Source organism: Triturus cristatus, chromosome 11, assembly GCF_964204655.1.
Source record: "Triturus cristatus chromosome 11, aTriCri1.1, whole genome shotgun sequence".
Classification (NCBI taxonomy): Eukaryota; Metazoa; Chordata; class Amphibia; order Caudata; family Salamandridae; genus Triturus; species Triturus cristatus.
In genome coordinates this window covers 857,450,585-857,475,223 of record NC_140594.1, presented here as the reverse complement: position 1 = coordinate 857,475,223, position 24,639 = coordinate 857,450,585, and the positions used below count along the sequence as shown (strand labels likewise).

General features: G+C 44.4%; 1 protein-coding gene across 4 annotated transcripts in view; it reads left to right on the top strand.

Annotated features, from left to right (window-relative positions):
- Nucleotides 1-24,639, top strand: part of INPP5D (inositol polyphosphate-5-phosphatase D) — a 660,212-nt gene that overhangs the window by 576,799 nt on the left and 58,774 nt on the right. For 2 of the 4 annotated variants that reach the window (XM_085634688.1, XM_085634687.1), the window contains exons 25-27: nt 13,163-13,270; nt 17,000-17,254; nt 23,440-23,998. In XM_085634688.1, the coding sequence (XP_085490814.1) occupies nt 13,163-13,270; nt 17,000-17,254; nt 23,440-23,998 (922 nt within the window). The remainder of the gene's footprint in view (nt 1-13,162; nt 13,271-16,999; nt 17,255-23,439; nt 23,999-24,639) is intronic. The other 2 variants (XM_085634689.1, XM_085634690.1) reach the window with 1 other exon arrangement.

The window sequence follows — 24,639 nt, the reverse complement described above, 5'->3', positions numbered from 1 at the left end:
TGCCCAGGCCCAAGGGCTTCAGCATCCCCCCACACTTCCCCCCCCCCCTCCTGTGTCTCAGCCCGGGCTGCTGCAGTGAAACTTGAGCTGCTGGTGGCTCAGCTGGGCAGTGTCTGGATTCCTATCTCCGGCACCCCCGTGTTTTTTCACAGGTCTTTAAAGACCATTTAACATGCCTTTGTAAACTGCTTACAGAGGCTTAGGTTTTTTTGCTGGTTCCAGTACCCCTGGGTCCCCACTGTGCCTATTCCTTACATTTGGATTTTACATTCACTGCCATAGTGTGAAAATGCATTTCATGGAAAGGAATACAAAGTTGGCTTCCTGGGGGCGCCGTGAGTGAAAGTTTATTGTGCTTTTGAAGCACCTGCTGCAGCGTTTCTTTCCCGGCAATTACCAGGCCTCACATAAATGTCAAGATACCTCGTGTGATTAATTATCTTCCTGGAGAGAGATCAGAATTTTGTATAGTTGAGGTTTTGACTTAGGTGAAGTTAGTGCAGAGGGTTAATATGCCTGCTGCAAAGAACGTGTACCAAGTAGATTACAGAGTGCATATGATGTGAAGAGATCAGCAGGTTACTGCTTTCAAAAGAGACATCCTTTTGTTACTTGCAATTTATAACTTAAAGTCCTAATATAGGATAGTGAGCTATTAACGTTCATCCTAGAACAGCATGCACACTACAAAGAGTACATTATTAGACCATTGATTAATGTTGCAAAAAGGGTTAATTTGGCTAGAAATCAATTCTTATTATTAAAGTAAACTCCCAACTATGCTGTTTCTTTTTCGACTCTGAGTTTGTGCTTCTCCACACCAAGCACTCTTGAACTATGCTGCCTACCAGTATGGATGACATGTGACTCCTATACTTTTAGTCCTTTGGCTTATGTAACATTTCCTATACACTGATTTACACACTTATGATTGATTGTCTCTGTGTAATGTGTGTGTGATGCAAAGTGCTCGGACACCCTACACTGGTATGAGTGGCACTATATAACTAATTCAATGCATCTGAGAGTGTGGGGTTATGGAGACTTGGTCACTGTTAAAGGGTGCTAGTGAGAGAATCCGTGGTGGGGTGGTTATTGGGGGGGCACCAACAAACATTGTCGCACAGGGCACCACCAGCACTAAAGCCGGCCCAGGGAAGTATGCACAGATAAGCGCTGAAAATACCGCTTTAGGTGACTGCTTTTTTTTGTACCGACTGGGCCATCAAAATAATCTGCTGGTAACCCTAACCATAGGACTGGAAGTTTGTTGCAGGATCAGCACATTATTTATTTCCTTCACCCTCGATCCCCGATTAATGCCGCAATAGTTTAACTTAGATCTTAAAGTCTACGCCCCGTCAATAACATGCTGAGTTACTTCATGGGTCTGGGAATGCACCCTGCATTCAGACAACTCATTCCTCATTCTCGCCCTTTATTGTCACGCTCACCGTGCACTCACAGTGATCACAATGCACTCACACTGATCACCATGCACTTGCACCATTCACCCTCTCACCTTGCACTCACAGCGATCACTCTGCACTCAAAATGCACTTGTCCTGCTCACACTATACCTCAACCTGCAGTCACACGAGTACACTACTCATCCTGCACTCATGTGACACTTCACTCACCTGTCCCCCTCACTACTCAATATGCAACTCACTCAAACAAGCCCATCAGTAATCATACATTCATTCATCCCATTCTGAACTTGCATCCGCACCCAAAATGAGAGAGGACAGCAAGGGAGTGAGAGAATTTGATTGAAGAGGTCAGGGATGAGGAGAAATGTGAATTGCCGAAGAGAAGTGTGGACACGCAAGAAGTGAGTGTCAGGGGCGGCTCTAGGCTCATGGTGGCCCTGTGCAGGAAGCGCAGGTAGGGGGCCCCGGAAGAGGGGGTCCGGGCGGGGCGGAGCTCAGGAAGGTGTTTTAATAAAACGTCCAGAAAAGGCGTCAGATGACCAGTAACATGGTAACAGAAAAACGACGTTTACTTTTTGAGTGCTCATCACTTGGATACTTTGTTTTAGAATCTGGGTCTCTGGAGGGACCCCTTTCAACAAGTAAAACACGTTGCGCGTCCGTAAGAGAGTTCGGCCACAAAGTAGGATCCCTCCAATCACATAACTCATATTCAGAACACGGGTCTGTAACATGGTCTTGCTCTTTGGCTTCCTTTTCAATACCAGCATCATCCGTCTGTAAACTCTGAACCTCCTTCAGAATGCCAGATGTTGATGGACCGATGAATGATGTTTGAGTTTCTCTGTCTGAGGGTCTTTTGTAATAATCCTCATCCTGAGTTGGTAATTGCTGCATGTTTGTATCAATTTCAGAGTCACCTTGTTCATTTTCATTGGTCTGCTCATGAGTATCATTCTGCTCATGGATATCATCATTTTTTTGTTCTTCTTTATGGTCGTCAGTGCCGGTTTTACCTAGTGCATCAGCAGTACTCTGGCCAGAGAATTCTCCATCTTTAGGTTTCCCTTGGGTGATAAAGTTCAGGATTGCTCCTTCCTGTGACACTACGAAAGCCTGCTGAGCCACCTTTCTCTTTCGTTTCGAATAACCAGATTTGTGTACTCGAATTCTCTTCATTTTGCTTGCAATGCAGCGGGCGAGGCTAGCAGTGGGTAGGGAGAAAAAGAAGACAATCAGCAGTGGCGGCTGCTGAAAGATTTTGATGTGTCATTTTTATTTTCTTGCAAAAACAACAGTTGATGGACAGAATGCAGAACAATGTCATACATTCACCCCAGTACAGAGATCTGGGCCTAAACCCATCGTTTTTTTGCTCACCACACCACCCCAGTTCAGACATGGCCATATGCAAATCAGCCTTGACCCTGTGCCTCATGGGAACAGTCCAGCCCGAACTGCCAAGCCATGTCTTCCCTGGACTACACAATGAAGGACTAGCATATCTTAATGAACGAGTGAAGTTCCACCAACCTACCAGGAAAATATGTTCCAGAACCATCTCCCTAGCAGCCACCCAATGCAGCCGCTGATAAAACAGTGGAGGCCGCTACTTCTCCCACCTGGCAGTGAAGACCTGAAAACCCTCCCCCTGCACCTCAGCCTCACCATCGCTCCAGCAGTTCAGGAAGGACCACAAGACCTCGCTGTTCAACCAATAAGCAGCATGATCCAGCAGCATGAATCCCACACCGCCTCGAGACCCTTATGTGTGAAGCAGCTGAGCTTTACAAACCCTGACTGATTGATAGTAATTACCCTTCCCACTACATGTATGACACATTATGAGGACTAGCCACATATGGAAGGTTTATTTGAAGAGTGTTATAAAACTATAGGGTAGATCATGTGACTTGGCATACAAGGTCTGTTTTCTCAGTCCACTGAGAACAGTACAGCCTGGAGAATAGTTCATGATCTATTTGGGAAGTGACCTTAGCAGGAAGAGAGTAAGCTACCTTGAAATCATGGCACACAGAGACCTGTCTCAGTAAGTCACTAACTGATCCTGAAGACAGCCTACAGGTAACCAAAGACTCGTCCACTTTACCACATTGTCAAAAGACAAAATACAATATATTTAATTAAGGTTTCTTGTATTGTGCCATATTCCAGCAACCAGTTCTGCTCGCTTTCAGAGCACCTATTAAACAAGGATTAATTACAGTGAGTCCTAAGGCTATGAAAAGGCACTAGAGGTTCACTGAAGCAAAATTAATGTGCAAGGAACATCCAGTCAGGAGACAACTTTCAAGCAGACGTGCGAATCACTAGCACAGCGTACCAACAACCCCATGGGCCGTGGCATAAGCGAGGAAAATGGCCCCTTTGGCTGCTGCTCAGGAAGTAAAATATAGCAATTATCAGGGTTCAATGGGCCCCTGAGGGTTTTGGGTCTCAGTACCACTGTACTTGCTGAACCAATGGTAACTATGCCCCTAGTATGGACAGAGAAGGCTGCTTCACCAATTGCAAACTGAGGACTAGTTAAACTAGTTTTCTCTGCTAGTCACATGACAAGCACTGGAATGTAATTAAAGAAATGATCAAGAAGCCAGTCTCCTACCAAGGTCTCTGCAAAAGGGCATTAGATTGAGTTAACATGGGTAGGCACTGCCATCCTATTCCAGGCGTCCATCCATAGGTGCTTGCATTTCATGTCTGCCTCAACACCATATAAACAGACATAACCAAATGCCAAGTACATTCGAACACTCCATGTTTTAAAAGATTTGTGCAGGCAGATCCACTCATTAGATCACAAGTATCAGCTTCATACTCTGTTTTCATGATTGTTGATAAGTAATTGTAATCATTTTAATGAATCCTTAACATTACGTCTAACACCTCGTACCCTGCTCTCCTCTTCCCCCCAATACGACCGTGCCTCCCAAGTTACACCTCCAAAAGTCACCATGCCTCCCTTCAGCCACAAGTAAACACCGCCCCTGCACTCCTGACTCACTCTTCCCTCAACATACAGCGCCGATCTGTACCACTCCCTACCCCTGGTGCACGTAGACCACCTCTCCGACCCGCGCCCTCTCAGATATGAATCGTGAGAGAGAGACTCTCTCTCACGATTCATCATGCCCTCCCTTCCCATGACCACCAGAATACCTCCAGCTCGCCACCTCACATGGCTTACCTCCACCCAGACCCAAAGCACACACCATCTACAATAACATCCTCACCCAACCTTCCCCACGCCCCCGGCTCCTCACCCCCACGGGCTGGGATACATTCCTACACCTGATCTGCCCTCCTCCCCAGGGCTCCCCACACCCTCGTCCAATGGCTCACCTTCCCTCGGGTTCACTCTGCAGTGGCACACGCTGACCTCCTCACTCCTCCTCCCCATGCCCTGACCCTCGGGCTGCTCACCTCGCAGCTGGCACCAAAGGTTGCACACTGGCATGCTATCCTCTGCAAGGCGGCCTTTCTTGCCCAGGGTCTCTAGGCGCGCCGGTGCATGGCCTCGGCCGGTCTCGGTGCTGCTCGCTGCACGCCGGGCACGGGTGCTGCCACCCCTCCTGCCGCCAGTGATGCATGGTGCTTCTGTAATCCCTTCGCTGCAGGACTCGCGGGCACTGCGCATGCGCGCGAGCCTCCGGAGGTGCCAGATCTGGACTATTAAAACAAGCTCGATTCTCCTGGAAAAAAAGTTCTAAACAAGCGCAAGACCTACCAGAAGAGCCCGAAACAAGGCCGACCCCACACAAAGACGAGACTGGGTTAGAAAGGAAAAGAGTATAAGAACAACCATTCAGCGTGCATCACATTGGATTTAGCACGCCTCAGTCGTTCATGCGCCAAATCCCTGCCAGGGGCCACCACGAATATGTATTGTATCCGATTCCTCGTGGTGGCCCCTGGGGGGTTTGGTGGCCCTGTGCAGGTGCACAGCTTGCACATGCCTAAGGCCGCCCCTGTGAGTGTGATCCAAAGGTGAGGGCTTCTGTTAGAACAAAGGGGAGATGTGAAAGAGGAATGGGGGGACTGGAGAGGTGTAAGATACAAATAGACAAAAATTTGAATGAAGAGACGAGGTGAATGAGAAGTGCTGAGGGGCACGGGAGGTGACAGGGCCAGAGAGGCCATGAGATAAATGTGAGAGACTGTTAGAGATGAGGGCAGTGAAAGGACAGAATGGCAAGAGGTGATTAAAGGTGAAGTGAGAGGTTGAATGGGGAGAGTTCAGAAGTTGTAAAAAGGGGTGAAAGAAAATGACCTGCAAAGTGAGAGAGGGATCCGGGGTTAGGAGAGGAGAGAGGGATGGAAGGGAGGGGGTGAGAGGAAAGCTGCATGGGTAAACGGCTTAACTCTACACAAAACCGCCAGGATTTTAAGGGACCCCTGCTTCTTTCGGTCAGGGCCAGGTGAGCTTCTAATGTGGCAGCACGTATTGCTGCAGAGTGGAAGGCCCTTCACAAAGGTTGACTTGAAATCTTTCTGATGATAATTGCTGTATTTTGGTTATAAATGGGTACTGATTGGGTGAAATCTTTCCTCAGCGTTACTGTGTGTAACAAATATCAAAATAATGAAGCAATGCTATCCCAAAATACGCGGCATCACATAACCTCATTTACATTTTCATCCCACGCAATTTAGTCAACAGGTTTAGACATTTTTGTCAGGAGGGGGTCCTTACGCCTCAAAATGTTGACAGGGGGGTCTCGGCATCCAAAAGTTTGAAGACCTCTGACCTAAGGTGACAATGAATAAGAAATAAAGCAATGAGGGCAATGCCAGGAAATGATCATGTTAATGAACAGAGACACCCGATAACCAATGAGATAATCAAGTCCTGGAACTGAAGAAGATCATATGCAACAGAGACCTAAAATGACTTGGATGGCCAGCAAGACCCTGAACTAAACAACATTGAGGGCATAGCAAATTATCAAGGAAGGGACCCAGTTCAGAGGGACGTCAATTGACCGAGGTAATATTGGGCTCAACATGGACAGGATTTGACCATAGAAAGGCAGACTCATCATGTTCTGGAACTAATTATGAGAGAGAAGAGTTTGGACAGCATGGTTGGCGATTGGCTAGGTTGCAGGTGCAGAAAAGCATAGTCAAGGGTGCCATGGGGCTCTAAAGCAAGCATGAATCATGTATTGCCCTGGCTCTCCATTTAAATAATGGAAGACAACTATAAATAGGTGCGGTGTTCCCCTTCAACCTGCTGTGTTAGTGATATGTTCCTGAGGAACAAGAACTGAACAAAGTTAAGGGACAGGACAGAAGCAATTTGCACTGGCCAAATAGGGCAATAGAGCACTAAAGGATATAAGAAAAAATTCAAAGAGCAGGAGCAATAGTTAGAGAAACCTACCCTACCAAAGCAGAGTAAGCACAGGAAAAGATTACCATATACAATTGTACATTGAGGAACAGGTCCTGATAAAAGAACACAATAGTAGGTTAGAATATAGGCAACGGGGTCAGAAACTTCCGCAGATGGAGAGTGAAACCAATAATGGCAGGAGAAATGAACCATCCGAGAATAAAATAAGGACCTCCTTAACTGGACATTAAGACAGGAGCATAAAACTATGGTTATTTACTTACTAAGATGAAGAGACGGGTGATAATCCACAAAATGTGCCATTAATTGGTTTGTTTATTAACATATGATGGTGTCACAGCCCTATCACACTGAAATTTAGTTTATTTCCAATGTCAAATCAAGAGTCTGAAAGTTATAATTAAAATAATGCAAAGCTACCAATTACAAAGAATACCAAGAAACAGGAAGTCTGCATTTATTGCACTTGCAACAAAGACCATTCGGGGGCTCCCGGTTAAAACAAAAAATCATAGTTCAAGACGTAATGCATAGAGCATAAATCTTTACATGGTTGCATCCAGGGGTAACTCTTCAACATTTTTCAGCTCTGTTAGCTGGCATGTTGCGGCATGCGGCTGTCAGGTTTTATTTGCTAGATAACCAAGTTAATCTGAATCAAGATGCAGATAAGTACCAGCCAGGATTGGCTCCAGTCCTTAGTTTGGCTCCAGTCCTTAGTTTGTGTGTTCATGTGTCACACTTATCTCCATCTAGGTCTAGAATAATTCCATGATCTAGCACATTGAGTTATAAAGGCATGTTGCATTGAGTTTACCAGTAACCACACAACACTGAATTCTCCTGGTTTTGCCTTTAATGAGATTCACGCCTCCACGATCCTGCTGTCCTCACTTATCTGTGTGGTAGTTTAGCCAAAACTCATCAACCTCCGTTTAATTGGCTGTCGACCACTGAAAAGTAAACATAGAAGAGGTCACTTCTTGTGAAAGAAAATACACATGGACTTTAAAAATAAACAAGAAGAATGATGGTCAGGGGCAATATTCCAACAGTCCATTCTTCATAATACTAACAAATTTTGAGCCCTTTGGGGACAGTGTATGTTCACAAAACGTGTACATTTCTTAGTTTATCTTTTCCCTTCAATCATTGAATCATGTATACATTTTTTTATACATCAATGGGATTTGTGTTCATTTTGCACAAACATTGGATGGTGTATCAACCATTTGTCATTTAATTTTATTTGTTTTAAATATTTTTATTGAAAAATATTTGGGGGTCACGTAAATAAATACCATCATGAGCTTATGCAAAGGGAGATTCACCGTTAAGATGGGGGAGGGAGCATTTACAATTGATTAACCACCATCAAGTTAAATACGATAAAACATATCTGTACTGTATCAGAGTCCCCCCCCCAACCTCGGTCTTCCAATAATAGATCGGTGCCCATATATTTTTCCCCAATTTCCTAGCCCTGTGACCTTTTCGTTCGTAAATCCTTTTTTCCATATTAAAAGTTGAAAGAAGCCGGGCCAGCCATTGGTGCAGGAAGGGGGCATTTGGATCCAGACAAGCTGAGTAGATGCAGATTCTGAGCACCACCATGGCCAGGAGCATAAAGTATGGCTGGGCTCCGTCTGATCACGAGCTACTGGCCCCTGGCAACATTAGCTCAGGAGTTAGTGCTACTTTCACCTTCAGGGAAAGCTCTGAAATGTCTCTCTTCAGGAGGTCAAGCAATGGACAAGTAGAGAACATATGGACCACATATGTCCTGGGGGTTTGACAACAGGGGCAACTGATACCCACTGAACCACCCCATTCTGCTATTTTAGCTGGTGTATAATAAAGATCTAAGGTAGTCTTGTAGTGCTGCGCCTGCAACCTTGATGAACAAAATATTGTCTGGCCCATATTTAAAGACTCTAAAAAGCCTGATCCCTTTACCCCTAGCCTTTGATCCCATTTGTCCGCCTGTCTCTCAAGATCATCCAGTCGCAGACTACTCAGTTCACTATATATCCAGCTAATAGTACATCCCTCTTTATCCCTCTACTTTTCCATAATAACATCTTTTATAAGCCCTTTTGGCCCCCAGTTTAGTTGGCAACAGAACTGTGTTCCTGCAAGTATTTAAAGAAGTCCTTACGGCCAACCCCATAGCTGTCTTGAATCTCAGTAAATGACTTGAACCCAACAGTACTGAACAAGTCCCCGATCATCTCTAGCCCTAGGTCCCCCCACGTTTCATGATACCGTCATGAAAAACTACCGGGAGTGATGGGCTCATAAAGAGTGGGGATAATAGTTCATTCTTCCTATCCCTGTCAATCTCTTCAGCGTGCCCCACACGCAAGCTGCCGCCGGGAGGGTCTTAAACCTTACTCTCTTTTAGTAACTGGGTTCAATGAACTTCAAAAGTAAATTTTTGGAATCTTTATTTTTGAGTAGCTTGTAAATGTTGTGCACCCTCCCCAGGTTCCAGGGGTCCGAGGGATTTCCCCCGACCAGCCAGCGCATATATTGGAGAGCCGCGGGCAAGTGGTACAGATTAAAGTCGGGGACAGCCCATCCAGCTCTCTCCCTAGGGAGTGTCATATATTTCAGGGCCTGCCTGGTCTTTCTATGTGCCCATATGAATCTGTTGACCATACCCTCCAGCTTCTTAAACCAAGATTTCTCAAATACCAAGGGTATTGATCTAAATAGGAAGAGGACTTTGGAAGAAAAATAATTTTGACAATATTGCATTGACCGACTAATGACAGATGCAGGTTATTCATCCTGTCAAAGTCTTGCGACCCTTTCTGTATAACGGGGGCTAAATTTGATTCTACGATTTGTTCTATAGTATATGATATATTTATCCCTAAATAGTATGCCGATTGCACTACTCAGGGTCAACTAGGCTCAGGTGTCCATTGATAATAATTTGGGGTTTTTGTTGGTTAGGCAGATACCCTGAGATCTCCCTAAAAGCCATTGTTTCTTTCATAATTTCTGCCAACACCACCTCTGGGAGCACGTTTACAACAGCTAAGTCGTCCGTGTAGCCCAAAATCTTAGTTTCGAACCATCGGTGGCATATGGGCTTAGTACTTACATTCGCATCGATTTGACGTATAAGTGGATCGATGTAACACGCAAACAGTAGCGGAGAACAGGGGCAACCCTGTCTGGTCCCTCCTCTGATCTTAAGTTCCTCTGTTTGCCCTCCTATCATTATTAGGCTGGCTATGGGGGGCACATACATCACCTGCAGGTAGTCGGTGAAGCCCCTTCCTGACCCAAGCCATTTGAGGGTAGCCCACAAAAAGTCCCAGGAGACCCTGTCAAATGCTTTTTCAGCATCTAATAGTATGAGTCTCATGGGGTCTCCTGCAACCGAGGCAACATCAAAAAGTGTGATGACCCTCCTAACATGATCCTAGGTCCCCGTACTAGGAGTAAAACAGTGCTGCCTGGGAGACATAACTTGCCCGATAATAGGGCTCAGCCGGTTCGCTAATACCTTAGAGTATATTTTTGCATTATTGTTCCTAAGAGTGATTGGCCGGTATGATCCTAGATCTGTAGCCGGCTCCCCCTTTTTCAGGAAGACAACGATTTGTCATTTTATTCAGTAAAACGTATGGTATAAAACATATTAGTGCCTTTAAAAACAACATATTTTGTGAGATTACTATACCTTAAAGGCCCTGTGTTCTTCAATTGTGTGAGCGGAGGCTGAAACAACTACTGTGTCTAGTATTTATACTGCTCAAACTTAATGGATGTTGGCACTGTGATGTGAGAGATAGAGCCCTAATTATAGGAGAACATAGGCCATTCAGGAACCATAATTGAAACAACATTATGGGAAGGTGGAACCATTTTTCATATAAACATGTCTGCCATGCTAAGGGTAGTTATAGTTAGGATTGTGTTTCCAGAGGAAATGCATTTTTTGTGTTGCTAATACATTTGGCCCAGTTTGATGAATCTCCACAAAACTTTCCAGAAAAAGTGCTACTTTTTGACTAGTTTGCGCATGGAAAGTTTTGGGGTGACCCATCAAGCGGGGGCTGAGAAAAAGGGAGGGGGTTCCAAAATAAGTTTTTCTCATTCATTTTCCATATGAACTTTAGACACAGCTACAGTCCAAACAGCTGAACAGATTTACACCAAATTTGAACAAAAGCTAGATCTTGGTCCAGAAAAAGTGCTTTTTGTAATTTGGTGTAAATCCGTTCAATAGTTTTTGAGCAATTAATGCTGAAAAACTTTTTATATCTACAGACCTGCCGAGATTGGATTGGCTACCACCAATTCAACAAGGAAGTGTTGGCAGCCCTCTTGGGACTCGGGTATAAGTCTTGAGTGCTACAAAACGCAAGCAAAAGACAGAAGGGTGTAGGGTAGGGATCCCCTGATCTCCTAGGCTTGGTGGTGGGTCCTAGAGGTACCCCATCTGGGAGCCAAACCATTTTTTTATTTATTTTGCTGCAAATTCACGGAGGATGCAGATTTGGGTAAAAACCCACTGGGTGGGCAAGGGCCTAGGGTATGATACAGTAATTGTTTATAATAGGGATGGGGCCCATGGGCCACCTTCCCAGGCCGATTTTTACCCCGGGGACCCCATCCCCTGGGGCAGTTAATCTTCTTAAAAGGGAGGGAGCCACGCAGCCCCCTCCGTGAGCAATTAATGGCACCAGGACCCCCATCTTCTGGGGTTGGCTCACATGCTGTGTCCCAGGAACCCCACCCCTGGGACACAGGGGTTTCCCTGCTTGTGCTGGTGTACGCAGGGAAACCAGTATTGGCTCCAGCCTTGCAGGACCAAACACAAAGTCTACTCCCAGCGGGCGGGAGCTTTGAAAATGCTCCCACCAGCTGGGAGCAGACATTTGATCTGTAGGGAAACAGATCATGAGATTACTCCTGCCCGGAGGGAGCAGCATTAGTAGCTTCTCCCTGCGGGCAGAAGCAATGCCTGTTCCTGCTGCATACCGGGAGTTGGCTGGGGCTGCAGGGGCCTTGGGGCTCCCAATAAGTGTTCCTCTAATTAATGAGGGCCCTGGTGAATGGGGTCCCTGGGATGCAAATGGTTCAGGGAGGGAGGCCACGCTCCCCCCTCCCCTTTATTTTAAGTAGTGGCCCTGGGTGATGGGATCCCCAGGGCTTAAAATGGCTCGAGGAGGGGGCCATGTGCCCCCCATTACAATAAATAAGGCCTTAGGGGATGGGGTCCCCATGGCCTAAAGAAGCTCATGGAGGTGGGCCACATGTCCAACCTCCCCTTCAAAATATATATGGCCCTGGGGATAGGGTCTCCAGGCCCATAATATGCTCGGGGAGGGTGCCACGTGGCCCCCTCCTCTTTTAACATATATGTAAAGCCCTATATGTAGGGCCCCGGGGGATGGGTTTCTCAGGGCCATAATAGGCTTGGGGAGGGGTGCCACGTTGCCCCCCCCCCTTAAAAAAAAGGTCCCTGGGGGATGGAGTCCCCGGGGCCTAATAAGGCTTGGGGGTGGGGGCCATGTGACCCCACCCCTTTTAAAATACATAGGGCCCGAGGGATGGGGTCACTGGGGCCCAAGAAGGCTCGGTGAGGGGGGCTGCAGGTCCCCCTGCCCTGTTTAATTTTATTTGCCACTGGGGATGGCGTCCTCGGGCCCAAAGGCCAAACCTACCCTGCTTGGCAAAGCATCAACCCCCTGCCACAAACGGCCGAAGGCTGTGCGTGGTGTGGTGTTGACTGCCTGCGGGGGTTTGGCTGCAGGGCCTGGCCGCAGCATGGGGTTGGCTGCATGCGGGGTTGGAGTTACATATGGTAATAAATTATTACTTTATTTTTTAAAAAAACTAGAAATTCACTAGAAAAACCAAAAGTTAAAGTAACATTATAGTTAAGTGAAATGTTCAGTAACAATATAACATTTTAAAGTCTAAAAACCACAGAAATTCACCAGTTATAGTTATCTCAAGTAACTATGATTAGTGCCCTAAGATAAATTTAACTCACACCCTCAAAAGTAACTGTTCACAAAGAGTCAAAATAGTCCCTTGCCCTCTTTCTCCCAAAGGAGACTTTCATACATATAGAACAATATTTGCACCTAACACTATGGAGTGGAGGCTGCAACTGCCGGTTCTCAAGTATCACTCACCCTGGCCCCCCCATGTCAGTTTCTTATCTATGTTATTTTCTCCCCTCAATCCAGTAGTAAGAGTTGTGTTTTCTGTACTTCCATGCCATGCGGGAACTGACCCTTCCTCATAAAAATGTTTTTCTTGCACTGTTATCTGGGGTTCTACCTTATGTCATCACCTGAAAATGTGTGTTTTGTCTCCATAGGAAACCCAAAAACCCTCAACTAGTAGCAGAGGAGGCCGCGTCTCTGGCACGAGGACGTGGGACTGGTCAGAACACCCTGGACGTGCTGGGCAAGGATGAGGACACGCGGTAATTGTCTCATGTCCCTCATTGTCTCATGCTGTATCAGTGAAGGAGATAGAATGATAGAATCGTTTGAGGTAGTGAGAGCATAGCTTCCTGGCTGTGTAAATAATGGGTCATATTTGAAAAGGTTTGTGTGCATCGGACTACAACTTGGTCAAAATCAGATATTCAGGACTTTTTCCACTCACAACTGGGAGTCTAGTAATATATAGAAATACTGTCAGCAAGGTGAATTTCTGAATTCACAAATACAGTTTTTGTGGAGGGATGGTGGTTGTGTCTCGGCATAAAAGTTGCTGAACTCGCATGTGTACAGAGATTTACGAATGATTCACGGGTAGTTTCCAACACTTTATACCCATGCAGATTTACTTATGATAATTGCCAGAGTAAGTGCATTTCCAATATGAGGCTTAGGTGGACGGATTTCAGGAGGGGGGACATATTTTGCAATGGAGAAACAAAATATGCACTTTTGTCAACTTTCTAAATATGTAAATGAACTCATGGCTGCAATTCTTCATTCAGATATATTTCCCCATTTGAGTATTCGTTGAAAATTACAACTGACATACTGTCCAGATCAGTCCTGAAGTTCCTTGAGAATTATCAAACTGTTCTAAATTTGCTGCAAATATAAGATTCCCAGGGGTAAGGAACTTATGTGAAAATAATTTTGTAGTAACCAATTGCAGGTGCCCTGAAAACGCACAATATGTGTGTAAAATAGATATTATTTAGCATAGCAAGTGAAGCAACAGAACCCAGATGCTTAGAGGAAGAGCTTTATTTTTACAGGATATCACAGCAACACAGGTACACAAGGAAAGGTACTCATTCATGTGTAAATGTTATTACAACAAAATAGCTCAGAACAATGCTCAGACACTCCTTTTGTATACATTTTCTTAGAACAACATATTCATCACATATGTAAATTATCTCACAGCAGTACTTTGAGGAAGCACTCTCCTATGTGGAAACATCTCAGTAAGATAATGGGTGCTGGTAATAACATTTTCATATTGTTCGAATTCGTGCGGCTGATACTAAATTGAGGACCTCATTTAGAGTTCGGCAGCCCCCCTTTGTCTTCCAGGATTGCAGGGGTGATAACCTCCACCGCCCTGTCAGACTACCGCCCTCCATATTTAGAGGTCTACTCCTTCCGGGTGGAGACCATTATGCTTTTAAAAGAGCCACCGCTACAGCGGCTCATCTGAAGGTATTGTAAGTTTGGTGAGCTGCTGCCATGTTTCATGAGGACACTCAGCAACCTTTTTGATGTACAAAAACATTTTTTTTTTTAAACAAGGGTATCAGGGCCAATAGTTTTTTGTGTGGCGGCCATTTTGTATTTTTATATTTAGGACTTCCAGGTCGTTCTTGGTGGTATACAAAACAGGAAAAAATGTACGTCGGAATGTCTGCTCTAAAAAGGGTGGACCGAGTTGCTTAGACCAAGGGCTCAAACTCCACCGGGCTTTGAGTCCAAGGTCTGGGCCAGGGAAGACATTGCCAGCAGAAACAAGACGGTCTGCCCAACTCCAAATATACCGGGCAGGCAGACATTGTTTTGGTAGACAGGAGACTTCACTTCATTTGTGGTGGAGTACCCTGTCTGCCAAATTATAAATAAGCCCCCTTTAGTCTCCAACTAGGAGCAGGCTTCATGATGGGGGGGGGCAGCTTTAGCAACCCTTTGATAAGTACTTTGAAAACAGAAAACAAGTCTATTGTGTGCTAAAGTTCCCGTCTCCAGGGCCGTTTCTACCATTAGGCAAGACAAGGTGGCCGCCGAGGGCGGCAAAAGGGGGAGGGCGGCAAAAAACATGAGTTGGGGAATCTCTAATGCATTAATTCTTCTAGCCTGGATGACAGGGGGGAGAGAGTGATGGTAGTAAAAGTGAGGGGGCGGCATTTTTTAATTCTCGCCTAGGGCGCAAAACACCGAAAAACGTCCCTGCCCGTCTCTGCAGTGGGATAAAGAGGGACAGAAGGCAGCCTGCCACCCACTCCTTACTGAGGAGGACCATGACATATTGAGAAAGAAATAGACAACTCCAGACAAACATCACTTGATTGCAGATCTCCTTTCATTTTCCAATGATAAATCACATTGACAATGACATGTGGCGGTATTCTTACAAGATCTCCTTTCACACATTTGCAGAGATGATTTATCCTTAGAGATTCCACCAGAGATAATTAAACAAAAGCATTATTTCTTGGAGAGATTTTAATCACTTGCTGTAATCTCTAATTTGAAGTAATGTTACAGTCTGCAGAATAGGTGTCAAAAAAACCACCTATCAACCATACAGTCACTCTCTTTAAAAGGGTTTGAGTAAATGTGTGATTATTTGATTATAAGACATGGGACCCTGCAATCCCAGTGTAAAAGCTGGTCTTTAATTTCCTTATTAAAGGCGATTTCTGAAGTCTCTAGTCGCTCGTAATATGGAATCACATAGCTGCTCAAGTATATCAATCAATCAGGCGTTTGTTAAGCGCGACTACTCACCCGTAAGGGTCTCAAGGCGCTGGGGGGGGGAAGGGGTATCAAGGTGGAGGGGTAAGTATAGTAAGTTATTACCACTTTGAGTTCTGTCGTCACTGTGCGCTGCTGCCAGTAGCCAGGGTGAACGGAACGTCACAAGGCATAATTACAGCTGCGGTTTAAACAAAGAAAACGGGCACTGGCCTTGACTTCTTCTGAAACATTTCTCTAAAAAAGAAAAAGCTATCAGCAAAAGGGAGATCTTTATGGCAACAGATTTTTTCCATGCTAAAAGTATTTGAAGGAAACATAGACTCTCTGAATGTTTCTAAACAAGCTGAGCCACAGCATTTAAGCTCACATTAAACAGGTTCTAATTCCTTTTTGCAAAAATGACAAAATGTTTTTTGGTGTGCTTACTTTCTCAGTACAGATTCTCCTTTTGTTCTTGTGTGCAATGAATATGAAATAAGACACTATAGATGTAAGCTGTTTACAGAAAGTATGATGTTGTGCCCATGAATTATACAGAAATAAATAGTTCGGAGGTCCATGATCTTATAAAGAATCCTGGTCTTCAGCCTTGTATTTCTATATGGTCACGTAACTCCTCTGTGACTTACAATATCCTTATAATGTACGGAAGGGGGTAGTTTATCCCATAAAAGATGACCACAGTCCAATTTGCATTGCACTGTACCAGTTCACAGGCCACCAGGCTGACTTGGCAGAGCACAGCACTCATCAGCATGACCAGGTTTACACCTGTAGCTCTGCCACTGCAGCAAATATGTGTATGTAAATATCTCACTCTGACATCCCCAGATATACACCCCCTTTGTGTAAGCTTATAACAGACTCAGTAAAATCTTTGAGGGAGCTTACCAACCTCTGTCTGTAATCTCACAGTGGCATTACAGGTTACACCTGGAAGCATATGGGTTCTGTATCTTAATCTTGCATTGATCCCCTCTGTTACCACCCCCAAATAACACACTCTACTATCTTTAATCATTTTCACTTTCACAACTCTAGTTGTCCAGTGGAAGTACTCCACTACCTGATATCCCGAAGACACAAACACCTCTACGTTGGAAACATTCCAGTTAACCATGGAAAGGAACTCCCTCCCTATACACATATCACGTTAACAGCACACATTTCTATTACAAAGTTTAGGTTATTTTCGATGTGTTATTCTCTCATGCATTTATTTTTAATTTTTATACCAGCTCAACTGTCACAGACATCAACAACCCCAGTTACATTGGAATTGGGCCCTTCTCGCAAACACCTCCTGCTCCTATTCAATTCCAGAAGGCCACCCATGCCATACCTCAGCCTTGCCGGGGGTCCGATCAGCAAAGCAAGCCGAACCCACCCATCGTGGTGCGTGGAGAATCTGTTTCACCATCACGTTCACCTGTGTCCCCCAAAAAATTCACCAACCCCAGAGGAGGCCCTGGTCTGCGACTTCAGGACCAGACGTGAGTATTGGAGGGCATCCTGTCTATCCACCAGGTCAAACACATCTCAAAGTGCCATGACCCTGAGAGCAGAGCTATCCTCAAAGTTCGTCAGTAATGTAGGATCAGGACGTTAATATTAGGTTTGTCATTTGGGTTACCCTATCACAGGCTTGTAGCTAAGTCTGCAGAGCTAACTCTATACATACTCAGGTCATCAGATCTTACAGATTCAGGACATGCTTCCCATCATGTTACCGGTATTTAACACGTTTTACAAATTAAAACGAGAGGTTGCCCCAAGTTACCCAGAGCTCACAGGTTCAGGGCATTGACAGCAAATCTATCCTTTTCCTCACAGGGATTTTACAAGCTTAGTGCATTGACTGCAGGGTTATAACTGAGGTTACAGTGTTGTCTCAGGCAGAGGCTTTAAATGCCAAAGCATGGCTCACTTATTAAAGATTGTATAAGTAAGGCATTAGGCAGCACACTTGCCCCAGAGGGATACATATGGATCAATGATTCACAACAGAGCCATCTGAGCTATACCTCGGGCTACACGTTTTTTTTAGACAAGAGGCAATGCAACTAAATCTTAGACTACCTAGAAACCTCTCAGGCTACCTGGATAATTATAGTATATTTAGGGCCTGTTTATGAGTTGAGCAGATGGATCCCCCTAATGATATTCCACTCTGCTCAATTAGAAGTGTCCTGGTGTTCTTGTACCCATATTTTTCTGAGAACACCAGACCCAATTATACTGGCCAGTAAATCCGGCTGGTAAAATCACTGGTAATACATGCAGGACAGCCCTGGTGCCTGGCCCTCTTCCAGCCCTCTACTAAAGCCAATGACTGGCAACCTTCTCCCCTTCCTTCTGTCTCTCTCCTGCCCCTGCCTCTCCTCCCCAACCCTTCACACAGACAGTATTTGTTCAGAGCAGGGGGTCCATGTGTGCATTAAACCCCATGAAATAGGGAATTCTGTATGGAATTCCAGAGGGTATAACTGGGTCTGTACAGTGATTCCCCATTCCATGGAGTTTAACTCATGATGACATATGCAATGATAAACAGAAATTCTGGCCACTCAGTACCACTGCACGAATCAGCCTCTTAGAGTGTGGTGGATGAGCACATTTGCATAAATGGAAAGATGTCCCATTCTGCAGCGTTTGCCATTGTCCCGCCTGATGTAACTCAGAGGAACCGCTGAGCTTGAGAGGGTCGAGGCTCAGCTCATTCCATCAGTGGAAACCTTAAGCTGGAAGCTCATTCATCACAGGGTTACCGACTTTCAGCAGCTAAAACCATCCTATTTCCCAATGCTGATTGATCGCTTTTGTATCCACCATGGAAAGTATGGCAGTAGCAATTAGGAAAAGCATAAACTGATGCCGACGCCCAGAGAGAAAGGAAGGACATTGCTTTTTTTATTTTTAAGTAACCATCCCAAGTTTGCAAGCTTGCTCCTAAAACAAAAACCCAACTTCAAGCATGCCTTCATGACAAGGTGATCTGTCCAGCATTGCGTTTTTTGCCTGCAATATTGCCTCCAGTGTTGGCAAGAGCATAGTCAGAGAAAAGCCACAATGGCGACGGTGACCGCATGATGGGTGGGTGACTGAAGGGACTGGCAGCTATTTGACAGATCATCCACCAGGTTCTAAATGTGGTTCGCAAACATCAAAGTTATCCACCAAGAAATACAGATGACACAAACTCAGGCATTATATAGCAGAGGTCATTGGGCTGTAGCCAAGGTGTATATTATAAAACAGGTGCCCAAGCTGGAAATTAAGAATGCCATGCCAGCCCTTTAGTGGCTCTTACTTTTTGTATTTATAATATGAATGATGCACCCTGGCAGGAACTCCAGGGGTGAGCCCTTGAAACCAAGGGGCACCTGATTCTTGCTTGACAACTAATAACTCTGTTGAGTCTAGGATGGCTAAAGCAACTGTGAATGTGTGGCTATTGTTACACAGTGGTCATAGATGTGCAGGTCTCTTGAAGATGTTGACTGATGCCCACCGACCTAACTAGAGTCTTTAGGGGTTGCCAACCAGTCACTGATAGTTATTAGAACAGAGTGCACACATTTGAAATCATCAGGTTTTGAATGTTTAACTGGCCCAGACATCATAAAGATTTACCCGTTTGGTTAAATGGTTTTCAAGGCAATTTCAGACAGAGCTGTCCCATCCCTCAGGCTTAGCAAATCACACAGGCTCACTGTTTACAAATCCCAAGATAGATGGGCTTTGTGCAGCCGTGCTATTCACAGACTACTCACACGCTGGAAAAGAGATGAGGTGGATATAAAGGTGAAGGGTTTTTTCAGAACTACAGAGCATTGACACTTAACCCTTTAGGCATTTGGGCTAAGAAGCCAGACATGTGGCATGTGGTCAGAGAGACGAGATTGGTTTTTTAGTGGTTAAATAAGAGATAAGATTTGATACTGAAGACAAACTTGTGGTACATGGGAAGAGAGGTGGCAGACTTGTGAGAGGCCAGTAACAACAATAAACCACTATACCCACATGACACATGTAAGAAGGACTACAAATACATGACTAGAAATAACCAATAGGCAACATCTGAGTCCCATAAACCAAGTTCCCCATTTTCCTTCTTCCTTTTTTTGTGGGACCAGAATTAAAATGCATTACATTACAGCCTTGGTGAAAAGATAATTTCTGACTTTAATAGACCACCAGATATACCAGCGCACATAGGCATGAGATAAAACTTGTGAGTAGTAAAATCAACCAGCTATTTCCATTATTAATCTAGACATAGGGCAGGTATTTTATCTTCATGTAAACAATGGGTGGGATAATATTCACCTCTCCCTCCTAAATAGAATTGAAACTTTCTTTCACAATAGCCAGAAAATGTTTCATTCTATGTCAGTACCGCAGGCTCACATTATGCTTGGCCAAAATGCACTTTCCACTAATGTCACAAACTCTGATTTAAAGTAAAACTTCATAAAAGTTCACTCTGAAGAACAGTCTCCTGACCTTATGATGTCTCCCAGTTTTGCCCCAAAGCAAATGTATTGGGTGCCATGGCAGAGTACATGCCAAAACGGGCCAGATAAATGCCTGCTACTTGAATAATGCATCTGACCCAATGAACTAGAGTAGAAGGGACGACCTTATAAGGCTTCTTGAAAGAGATCAACGGATGATTGACTCTTCTGGGTCTTATACCCTGTGTCACTGTAAGCATCTGACTACACTCAGTTTAGGATTGTCCAGGAAGATTGGATAAGACACCCTCTGTTTGTTGGATGTGGTCCATCTGGTGATTGCGAATATTACTCCTTCTGGGGTAAAAGATTAGCCTACCAAATCCAATGCTTGAAGTTTGAACTCTCTTTTTTTACAAAACATCAGACATTAAAGCATGTTGAGGTTCGCAAATTGTTTTTTCTCAATAAGCTATGCTTGTTTGGCCTGTCTCAGAATAAAGACAGTACTTGATTTACATCCCATAGTTTTGAGTATCTAGGCTTCAGAGGATTAGAAAGCCTGATTCCATTCATCACTTTAAAAAATAAAGGATGACTGCTCATTTATTTATCTGCCACTATCACATGTCCTGCTTTAATAGTGGAACAAAAAGAATTTATCATGTGATAAGCTTTCCCAGCTTCTTTTAATCTGGAAAGGAAATTCAGAATGTAGACTATGTTGAGCCCCACAAGAACAAGGTGTCTTTCTAAACACCAACCACAGCAAACGTACCATGCTGAATGGTAGAGTGTTTGTGTGCCTGCAGAAGAGCACTGTTTGATATAGAAGGAAATCTTATGAAACATTCCCGGAAGGTTCCTACTGTCTCTGATATTTGCCATGTCATATGAACTGTTGAGGATCTTGAGGTGTACCACTGACCTTGGGCCCAGAATAAGTTCTTGTAAGAGGGGAAGTAACACCGGACTGTTACATTACGTCTCCGAAAGAGCGGGAACCACACATAGGTCCTCCACAAAGAATGTACCAGAATCAGCCTCACTTGCTGTCTCCTGGCTTAAACTGCTACCCTAGTGATCATCAGAAAAGGGGGAAAGGCATAATCCAAACCTTTGCTCCAGTTTTAAAGAGAGGCATCCACCGGATCCACCTCCGGTTCTAACTGAAGAATTTAGGTACTTGAGCATTTAGTGTGGATGTAAACAAGTCCCCCTGGGGGATGCCTCGTCTGCACAAGAGCTCTCTTAAGATCTGTGGCTGGAATTGCCAATCACTGAAGTCCCTGAGGACCAGCAGTTCCAATCCGCCACTTTTGTTGAGTTGTCTCGCCCTGGAAGTGCACCCTCTTGACTGATATTCATTTCACTAGGTAAAACTGTCAGAAGTCCTCAGCCACATCTGTGGGTCTCTTGGATCTAGTACTCTCAGGTGGTTGATGTGCCTTATTGCTGAGATGTTGTCCATCACAAGCACCACGCTACATTTTACCGTCTCTTTCATGAAGGCACGGATCACCAACGACTAGACCTCCAATGTGTCAATAACAATGTTAGCATCATAGATTACAGAGGATAATTTAATGCACTTATCTCTACTGCCATGAGCCACAAAGAAAGAAGAAGAAAGAACATGGAAAACTCATTGTATGGGATTCAGATATTGCCTATTGTTTTTTTCTATTCATGTGTTTGTAGTCCTTGGTACGCATGCTTTAAGGATATTGTGGTTTATTGTTGTTACTGGGTGCTGTGCATTGAAATCAGTAAATCGAAATATAAGGATAATCTGAGAGGCCAGTACTGACAAAGAATCAGTGATGTCAAATAATGAAAACAGACTTTTGATATATGGGAGTAGAGGCGAGGCATGAAAAAGCCTTGTGGGAGGACAGCTGAGAGATTTTAGGAGATACCAAAAACAAATTCAGCACATGGGCTGAGAAATTAGAGCAGTTACTAAAGGCAGACTGGTGAGAGGAGAATGAGCGGTGATATACAGATGTGAAATGTAGTCAAAGAGGAGACATCAGACCGATGTTGCAGAAGACGAGATACTCGGCCATGACATGGAGCAAACCGATAAACCTGTGTTCTATAAACTCCACATATATAAGGGTGTGCTTTTGTTTGAATTTTATTTCACTGTTCCAAAGAAGTAAAAGAATCTGAGCCACAAAGAAGAAGGTAGGCATGGCAGGCTAACAATGGACATCTTTAGCAATCTTAACTTGTTACATGTATGTTGTAGTTCATACAGTTATACATTTACATTGTATTCTGGTACATGCACGTTTGTGATTTTCAATATAAACACAGAACTCCAGGTAATTGAATTCAAAGATGAAACAGGACTGGAGATCTCAGCATTGCTTGAGTTGCCTGATGCAACTGTTAGAGATAAAGAGCCACTCAAATGGTCCTTGGAAGCTGTGGACACAGCAGACATGGGGCTAAAAGTAGATGAGAGAATGTGGTGAGACTTGTTCCCCATGGGCTAGAGCAACAGGTTAGATACTTGGGACATCATCTTTACAAATGGACTGACAGGAAAGAAATACTGCAGTGACATCCTTGGCGAGAGGGGTGATCATATTCTGGAGGCAGACCCATGGCACATGGGCTTAGAAGAAATTATTCACTGGAGGTACCCTTGTGAGACATACGCAAAGAGGAGAGATCTGATACTCCATGCAGACTTCTAGCTTCTAAGTAGAGACTCTTTACATAGGATCTAAGAGGCAGGCTGCTGGCACTTAGACAGAAGTGTGATGAGATTGGGAATTGGGGCTGAGAGAAATATAAGTGACTGGGAAGATGAACCCTTGGGCTGATAGTTGTGATCAAACACATAGAGATTTGTTGAAGGTGAGCTTAAAGGAGAATTCAAATATTAAAGGGAGATCTATGGTACATGGGCCAAGGCAATAACTAGTCCTATGGGCAAACCTGTTGAACATGGTCAAAGATGAAAAATCAGATAGTAACAACAAAATACTAATACATTGGCTGGTAAGATGGCACTGATACAAAGTCATGGGAGTACGACTCAAGAGAGATCAGGTAATCAAGGCAGGGTTCTTTCTCTTGGGCAGAGCATTGATCTTATATTGGAGGAAGATTTAACTGACAGTGTTCTTATAAATGGGATGGAATTGTGATGGCTTTAGGTTGGATCATTTCTTAATAACATCTGTCTTTGTGTGCCCCATTCCCAGAACATCAGACAGTGCATGGAACATAGCTGACCAGTCATTATCTGAAGCACATAAGCAACCTGAAATGTTTGACAACCCGCTCTATGCCTCTATGAGCTGCAAGACAAAGCCAGCCTCTTCCAGGAAAGAACAGGACCTACCAAATGCATCTAGAAGGGAATACTCCACAGTGCCAGTGGTGAAGACTCCTTCAGCACAGCCACCCAGCAAACTTCAAGATGCTGACAGCAGCAAGTCCTTCAGCAAGCAGCTGTCACCACCAGTGCCAGCTCCAAGGGTCCGTTCAAACACCTGTGCAACCACTGAAATGAAGAGCTTACTGGTGGACAAAGCAAAGACAAATCAGGTGGCTCACTCTAAGAAACCAGTAAAGTCGTGTCGTTCCGAAATGTCCCCCAATGGAATTCAAGTCTCGAGTACCCGACCTCCATTACCAGCAAAGAGTCGGGAGATCCAGATTTCCAAAGGCCAAGACTACAGGGAGAACTCAGAAATCCCACAGCAGAGCAAGAGCCGTGCACCTGAAGAAGTACCTACTACAAGTAGAACAGCTATGATGGTATGTATCAAGAACTAGCGGAAAGAAAGGGCTACAGAACCAGAGCTTGGGAAGAGTTTAGTAAGAATGTGCAAAGCAAAGGACAAGGATAAAAGATCAGGATAGAAGAACGACAGTCGGGGTAAAGATAGTAGATACAAAAAATAAAGGAGTATGAGGGTAAAAGGCAGAGTCAAAGAACAGAGAAAGAAAAACCCTAGGTGGGAACATAGCAGGAGAGTAGAAGAGAAACAAATGTACAGGATAAAGGTGCAGGCAAGCAATGGCATGGATAAAAAGAAGAGAGGGAAATCACGGAGGAAGAAAAATGGGTAGAGAAGAAAGAACAAGGTCGGAAAAGAGAAGAAAAATACACAAGATAGATAAAGAGAAACAGAGGCAGAGCAGAGGCTATGGGAGACTAGAAAGAGGCAGTGACGGTATAGAAAAATACAAATTGGAGAGAAACAGACAAGTAGTAAGAAGAGACACAGGCAAACAGGCTAGTGTAAATGACAGGAGAAAGAGTCCGAGGCCAGAGTGGGGAAGTTACAATGGGGAGAGAGAAAAGAAAAAGGGAAGAAAAAAACCAGGAAAGGGAAGATTAAATAGGTAGGGAAAACATAAACAGAAGGAGCATAGTTTAGCACAGACACATTGAA